Source organism: Eublepharis macularius, chromosome 18 (assembly GCF_028583425.1).
Source record: "Eublepharis macularius isolate TG4126 chromosome 18, MPM_Emac_v1.0, whole genome shotgun sequence".
Classification (NCBI taxonomy): Eukaryota; Metazoa; Chordata; class Lepidosauria; order Squamata; family Eublepharidae; genus Eublepharis; species Eublepharis macularius.
Window position 1 is genome coordinate 13021668 of NC_072807.1, and position 7418 is coordinate 13029085.

At 46.0% G+C, this 7418-nt stretch overlaps 1 protein-coding gene across 1 annotated transcript in view; it reads left to right on the forward strand.

Moving 5' to 3' along the window:
• BLM (BLM RecQ like helicase) overlaps nt 1-2901 on the forward strand; it is a 29025-nt gene extending 26124 nt beyond the window's left edge. The window contains exons 19-21 of the mRNA XM_055002609.1: nt 750-872; nt 1252-1441; nt 2150-2901. Of these exons, the coding sequence (XP_054858584.1) occupies nt 750-872; nt 1252-1441; nt 2150-2270 (434 nt within the window). The 3' untranslated portion in view covers nt 2271-2901. The remainder of the gene's footprint in view (nt 1-749; nt 873-1251; nt 1442-2149) is intronic.
• Nucleotides 2902-7418: the final 4517 nt, after the last annotated feature.

A 7418-nucleotide genomic window follows, 5' to 3' on the forward strand; every position in this document is an offset into this window, starting at 1 on the left:
GACCAGAAACAATGTGTTAAAACTAAAGCAAAAGAGTTTTCATCTAAATGTTGGGAAGAGCTTCCTGACAGAGTGGTTCCTCAGTAGAACAGGCTTCCTCGGGAGGTGGTGGGCTCTCCTTCCTTGGAGATATTTAAGGCTAGATGGCCACCCGACAGCAATGATGATTCTATGACTCAGTATGAATGTATGCAGACCGGGAGAGGGAGGGCAGGAAGGGATGAGTCGGTGCTGGGCTGTCATGGCCCCTTCTTACATGCCCAGGGTAACACTGACTGCCACTCTAGGGTCAGGAAGGAATTTTCCTCCAGGCCAGATGGCTGGAGATCCTGGAGGTTTTTTGCCTTTTTTGCCTCGTCCAGCGTTGGACTAGATGCCCCTTGCGGTCCCTTCTGGCTCTATGATCCTGTGTTTCTAACATGGCATGGGCTGTGCTTTGGTTTTGCGGGAGTACATAGGAGGGCTTTTAGCTATGCAGGTTTGCTTGCTATAAACTCTCATAAACTCTCTCTTGGATGTTTAGCCTTCTCTTAGCAAACTAGCAGGTGGCAGAGCTTGTTTTTGTTTCTTATGTAGGCATTTCATACCCAAACTCCTGATACCAGAACAGGAGATTTCCTGCGTGTTTACAGCAAGCTGTGAAATGTCCCCTGCCTAAAACGAGAGGGAGAGTCTTTGCATGAGATCGGCGTTGGAGGAAAACAAGGAGGTGCATATCTGAAATTCAAAGTCTCTTCCTATGTTTTCAGAGACATTGTCTTCAGACCCAGCTGTTCTGCTTCAGATTGATGGTGTTACAGAGGACAAACTAGAAAAGTATGGAGCGGAAATAATTGAAGTGATGCAGAAATACTCTGAATGGACACTGCCAGGTATTGTTGTTTGAAACCTCTTGTGTTCATACATGGATCGGGAAACACCACTGGTTTGGGCAGCCACAGAGTTTTTGTTCTGAACTGAGACTCTGAGTGAATTCTGTACAGATGTCACTTTATCCTGAAATTTGGAATGGGCACCTGTTTCTATGAAAGGAGCCGTTTTGTGCATATAGCTGCCCGTGTGGCTTCTTGTCTTGGCTGTAGCCATGCAGATGCCATCTCTAAAGTGTGACTTGAAGACTTGTCCCCCTTCCAGGGCAGCAGGCTCTCTTTCTTTGTACAGAAATACTATCCATAGTGGTCAGAGTTGCAAGACAACCTTTGTGTTTGGCTGTTGCATGCAGTATTAGTGTGCTTGGGTATTTTTCTACAGTAGAAGAGGAGCCAGCTCTGGGCGTGGATGTTGAAAGAGATCACAATAATGATGAGGCAACAACATGCACAACATCTGGTTATTTCCACAATGGAGCCAACGTGGGAAGGAAGAGAAAAAAGCCACAATTCTTCAGAGAATCCAAAAAGAAGAAAACGGGCCCCAGAGGCTATCAGGCTCATTCTAAACGGTACTTTTTTTTGGTTCTTCACAAAGTTTGCATAAGTGGTTAGTTTGCTACTGATAGGAATAAAGCCCACCCCCACCCCCGCAGCGCTAATTAAGAAAATTTCAATTACTTAATTTCCCTGTAGGAAAACGTGAGAGTGCGCACTGGCACAGAATCAGCACATGGTCGCTTTAATTTTAAACTAAGTTTCAAACTGTTTGGAAGACCCTGTTGCCGGCTTAGCCGGTTTGACTCCAATAGGGCAGAATATGGCCTTTGGATCCAACCGTCTCTGTTTACCAGGCCTTGCTGAAGGTCACGTGTCGCCTTTCATAACAGTAAAAGTGATGAGTTTCTTGCCATCCTTGTGGGCAGGCTGTTGTCTGCCCCCCCCCCTGCCCCAACATTAAAGCATGAACAGCTTGTCTACATGTAAGGTGGAAGTGTGCTTTAATGGGTTCATGCCGGTTGAAGGAGACCAGAGTTCAAAGGCCCCTCTTGAGACGGAAGCTCGCTGGATGTTTATAGCTCAGTCAACCTCTCATGGTTGTTGTAGGAATACAGTGGGGGCGGGGGGAGGCAACTATGCGTGCTGCCCTGAGCTGCTGGGAGGGAGGAAAGATGGTGTAAGGGAGAGATGGCAAGGCTACAGTCACTTTCATCCCAGCATGCTGCCTGTGTGCCTCTTGAGGCCATTGATGGGTGTCGCTTTTCCCTTTAACTATCTAGGAAGTCAGCCAGCTCCAAAGTTCCAAGCATGACTGGAGGAATTCACAAGAGACCGGGAATTATGGCTCCACCCAAGCCTCAAAGCAGGCAATACCTGAAACCGTCGTACTCTTTTGTATAATGTCCCGCAAGCCCTCTTCATTTGTACGTACAATACTTTACGCCCGTTAGAATTTTGATCCGATGTGTATTTTCTTCTATAGTACTCTTGTTTAAACAGTTTTAAATACATTTATTTGTGCTTTATTTTGATCGACTTCTAGTAAAGGCAATCGTGCGGCATCCTGCGTTTAAAATCCTTTGTTGGCACAGGTGGGCAAAATGCATTGTCGTGGCTATTTTACTTTATTTTAGAAAAGAGCTCTAAGAAAGCCTAGTACATACTAAAATGAGACAACTGTCCTAAAACTAGGCTCAAACTTTACAAAAGTTAAGGTATAGGGTCTGAGTATTGACCCATGTGGGCATGTTATATTTCTATAAGTTACCGAAGTAGAGTTGATGTTTTTAGCTGCTGCAGGCTGGGAACGCCTCCTTACCTTTGCCCCCAATACAGGTATGCTTGGAGGCTCATTTCTGGTGATTTATGGTCACAATGCTATCCCATAATTTCTTTAATTTCAGAGCATGTTAATTTATGTCCTTTATATTCTACGGTCTGGTCATTGTTTTCTAACAGTCAGCCACAAGGTGGCATTGTACAATACAAACCTTACCATAAGGAACTCTGTTCCTTTTTTTAACTTCTAGAATAAAATGTTTGAATGTTTGTTGAATTTGTGGGGCTTCTATGGCTATCAGATATACGCCATCATTTTATTTGATTACTGAAATATGTAGCTGTGTGGACGACTAGTGAGATTAATTACTATAACAAATATATCACCACCAATATGTAAATCTTAATGTCCTTTGGAACGCATGCAACATACAACCAGCTACACCATCTTCATGAATTTTGTACATTTAAGAGGTCACTCTGACACTGTGTCTAATGTTGGAGCTGAATTAATTAAGGATATTAATTATCATTATCCCTTAAAAATCCCCCTTTGACAGATATCCTTCATCACTGATTGCTTCCAAAATTAGTTCAATTTAAACACCAGCATATGTAGCAGTGGTGGTATATGAAGAAACTGTACAGCAAGCAGTTGTTTTTGGAGAATCTGTTTACTCAACTACCTTTACCTTAAATAGCCCTGACCTGAATAGCCCAATAATGAGTTAGGAAGATAGGAATTGTGAAATTGGCTACACAAAATAAACTAGAAGTTTTAAATCATGAGCAGTCTTTAATTGGCCTCAAACAAATATTTTCTGAATTGATCTTTGCAAGGAGGAGTATATTTCATGCAATGGAATTTGTAAAATATAGTGGTGGGAGGGCGGGACCCACAGTAGCAGCACATTTAGTTTCAAAAGTAAAATGAACGTTACCTACAAGTTGCCTGATAGATTGCATGTTCAATTCCTGAGTAATGCTCAGGCAGGCTTAAACCAAAGCATGTCTCAGTACCGAAAAGTACTTCTTAGCAGGAGAACAAATAGATGAGTGAGTGTAATATTGCTGGTGTCTCAAGTGCCATTCCACCTTATTACAGAAAAAACAGTTCCTTTGTTATGTGGTGGTGGAGAGTGCTCTCAAGTCATCGCTGCCTTATGGCAACCCCTGCTGGGGTTTACGAGACAAGAGACCAACAGAGGTGGTTTGCCATTGCCTGTCTCTGCAATCCAGGTCTTCGTTGGAGGTCTCCCATCCAATTATTAATCAAGGCCAACCCTGCTTAGCTTCTGAGATCTGACGAGATCAGGCTCACCTGGGCTATCCAGGTTAGGGTCCTTTCTATGCGCACAAAGCGTATTTGAGGCTAGTGTAAAACTGCTGTCAGTGCCAAGACAGATCCACAGACACACAGTGTTTTTCTGTCACAAAACAGCAGCAACACACAGGGGTCTGTCTGCAGTTGAGTGAAGATTTTTTCATCAGCTGGAAGAATTGTTCTATCTCAGCATTCTCAGGCCAATTGCCTGCAGTTTCTCAACACCTGTTTTAATTTAACTTCTAGAATCTGTGTGCTCTGCTATGTCTTGGGAGAGAAGAATGAAGGTACTCTAATGACACCCGCAAAGGATATTCATAGTATGATCACAGGCAGATCAACCTTCCCGGCTTGCCTGGTGCCACTCTAATTATGATTGTAGCATCAGAATTTGTTCAGGAGAGGCAGAACTACACAGCGCCTAATGGCTGGTTTTGTTGCATGTGTACTTATAGGAATTCAATTGCACGCCTGCCTAATCTAGTATTATCAGCTGGCAGAGTGCAACCACAATTGGGTGAGGCGTTTTTTAAAACGTTAAGGCAGTGTTTCAGGTCCTTTATACAAAAAGATGACACGTTACAAAAACAGGAGGAGTGTGCACCATCAAGTTGCAGGTGACCCGCTGTGACCCCATCCAGGAGATGCTCACATGTGCTGTGTCCTAATTAGTGTAGTTCTACTCAGACAGCAAGAGCTGCAATTTTCCAATGAATAGAAGGATGCCGTTGTGAGTTATTGAAAGATTTTGCTATTGAAAGCAAACAGAAGTACGGCCCTGTGAATTGGTGTGCCCACCCTTGCACAACGATTGAGTGCTGCGTGTGTCCTTGTATGTTGGGGTTGGGGGATGTATGCACACGTGCAAAAAACAAAGTCCTACATTTTCACACGCTGTCCACAAAACTGTATTGGAATAAATCATCACAATAAGGATCAATTTACATTCCAAACAGGAACTTTACATATATCTTTCACCCACATTTCTGTGAAATAATTATGTGGTTGAAGGGGAAGTCCTTATAGAGATTGGAAGAAATGGTTTCTAAAACAGAACATCCATAATCAGTGGCAGTCTATAAGTTCAGCTGGTGGGAGAGAACTGCCACCCCTCTTATGAGCGTACCCATCTACTCCGGTCATTTTGGAGATCCTTGTTTCAGGATGTCCTTGTAATTTGAGGCTAAATTGGTAGCAATCTGAGAAAAGGGTCTTCTCAGTCATGGTGCTGAAAACTTTGGATTCCCCTCTCTTCCTCTGTCATTGCTTTCTGCTAGTGAAACAATTTTTTTTTGTTTCGGTGTATCTCAGTAAATACTAATTGGCTTTCCTCCTTGGTTGTATGTGTGTTTGTTTGGGGCAGTGTCATGATCCTAGGCTTGTAGGCCTCAAGGAAGCCCGAGGCTTTGGAGTACAGCTGCCAGTCCCCTAGTGGGAGCGAGGGATGCCCCGTTCTCAGCCTGCGCCCCCCCCCGCCAGCTGCCGTCCACCTGGCTGGCAAGAGGGAAAGGCATGGGGAATGGGCCCGGGAGGCAAACTACCTCTTGGGCAAGCCAGCAGTGGGTGTGTTCTTGGCAGGACGCAATGGCATCACTTCCAGGAGGGACATCATCACGCTAGCCGCAGGAATGCTCTCGCGTTTTGCTGCACAAAGTATGGGAGCATTTCCATGGACGTCACTCCTGGAAGCATGCACAAAGTTCTTCAAAGTGGTGACGGCCAGGTCCCCTCCCCCTTGGCCGGGAGGGCAAAGGGGACCTGGCAACTGCCTTAGAGTAAATTTCCTACAAACCAGGCTGCCAATTCCCTTCCAAGCCTACATTTCCCAAGATCCTTTGCAGATTTAGGACCGGAGTAAGGGAAATTGGAGGGAAAAGGAAGGCCAATTGGCACTAAGGAGGTTGGCCATGGGAGAAATAGAATAAGCGCTCCCCCCCCCCCTTACTGGCAAGAGAGGATCCCTCAGTCAAGGAGGGTGGGTTCGACCCAAGAAAGGCCAGGCACTGTAGGGACCAGTCAGGTAGCCGCATTAGGAGGCTTCGTTGTTTTCTTGCCAACTCCTTTAAGTGTAATTTTGTCCTATTTGTTGCAAATGTATCCTGTTAAAACGGTTTCTCACAAATGTTTCTTTTCCCACCTGTTTAGTGATTACCCATGTTTAATAAAGCAGTTTGTTGTATTTTATCTGGATTCTCACACCTCAAGCGCCACTGCTCACCTGGCAGCGCCCTCACCAAAACAGGGCGCTGTTAGGAAGGGTGAAGGAAAATGGAGGGGAGGAGTGCCCTCTTTAGTTGAATTCCCAGACCAGAGTGGCAGTAGCCAGTAGTAAGGGCTGCTAAAGGGAGGCGGGGGTGGGTGGGTCCCAAGGATCTCTGGGAAGGGATGCTCATAGCAACTAAAGTCTGCTGAGATTGAATCCCTTGAAGACGGAGGTCCTGCATGTGGGTCTAGGGTCCATGGGTGCGGGACTCCAGCTCCCTGCTCTCGACGGAGCGCCACTTACGCCGGTGTCGAGAGTGAGGAGCCTGGGGGTGGTCCTGGAGGCTTCCTTGTCTATGGAGGCACAGGTCGCAGCGGTTGTCAGATCCTCTTTGTTCTACCTAAGACAGGCTCGACAACTTGTCCCCTACCTATCGACCCATGACCTTACAACAGTGATCCAGGCAACGGTCCACCTCCAGATTAGACTACTGCAACTCGCTCTACGCAGGGCTTCCCTTGGGCTTGATCTGGAAACTACAGCTGGTTCAGAATGCAGCTGCACGGGTGGTTGCCAGAGCACCAGTTATGGCTCATGTAACACCTATCCTCCGTCAGCTGCACTGGTTACCGGTTGAGTACCGGGTCTGGTTCAAGGTTTTGGTGTTGACCTATAAAGCCCTATGCGGACTGGGCCCAGCATACCTTCGGGACCGCCTCTCCCCATATGTTCCCCGGAGGTCGCTTCAATCGGCCACTAAGAACTTGCTGATGGTCCCTGGCCCCAGGGAGGTCCGCCTGGCCTCTACCAGAGCCAGGGCCTTCTCAGTTCTGGCTCCGACCTGGTGGAACTCTCTGTCTGAGGAAACTAGGGCCCGGCAGGATTTGTTATCTTTCCACCGGGCCTGCAAGACGGAGATGTTCCACCAGGCATTTGGTGGGGGCTGGGCTGTCCTCTCGCCGGCCATACCACTGAAGACCTTCCACCATCCATGCAGGAAAATGCTGTATTTTAATATTTTATACCCGCCAATTTTAATTGTTTTGGTATGATGTTTTAATGTTTTTATAATGTTTTTACTGTTTTAATCTGTTGTTAAACCGCCCTGAGCCCGTCTGACGGGGAGGGCGGTCTAGAAATGTGATTGATTAAATAAAAACCCTCACGTGACCCTTCTCACCCACAAGAGGGAAAGTGGTATAAAAACATTTTAAATGCATAAATAATCAAGGCTTGAAAGCTC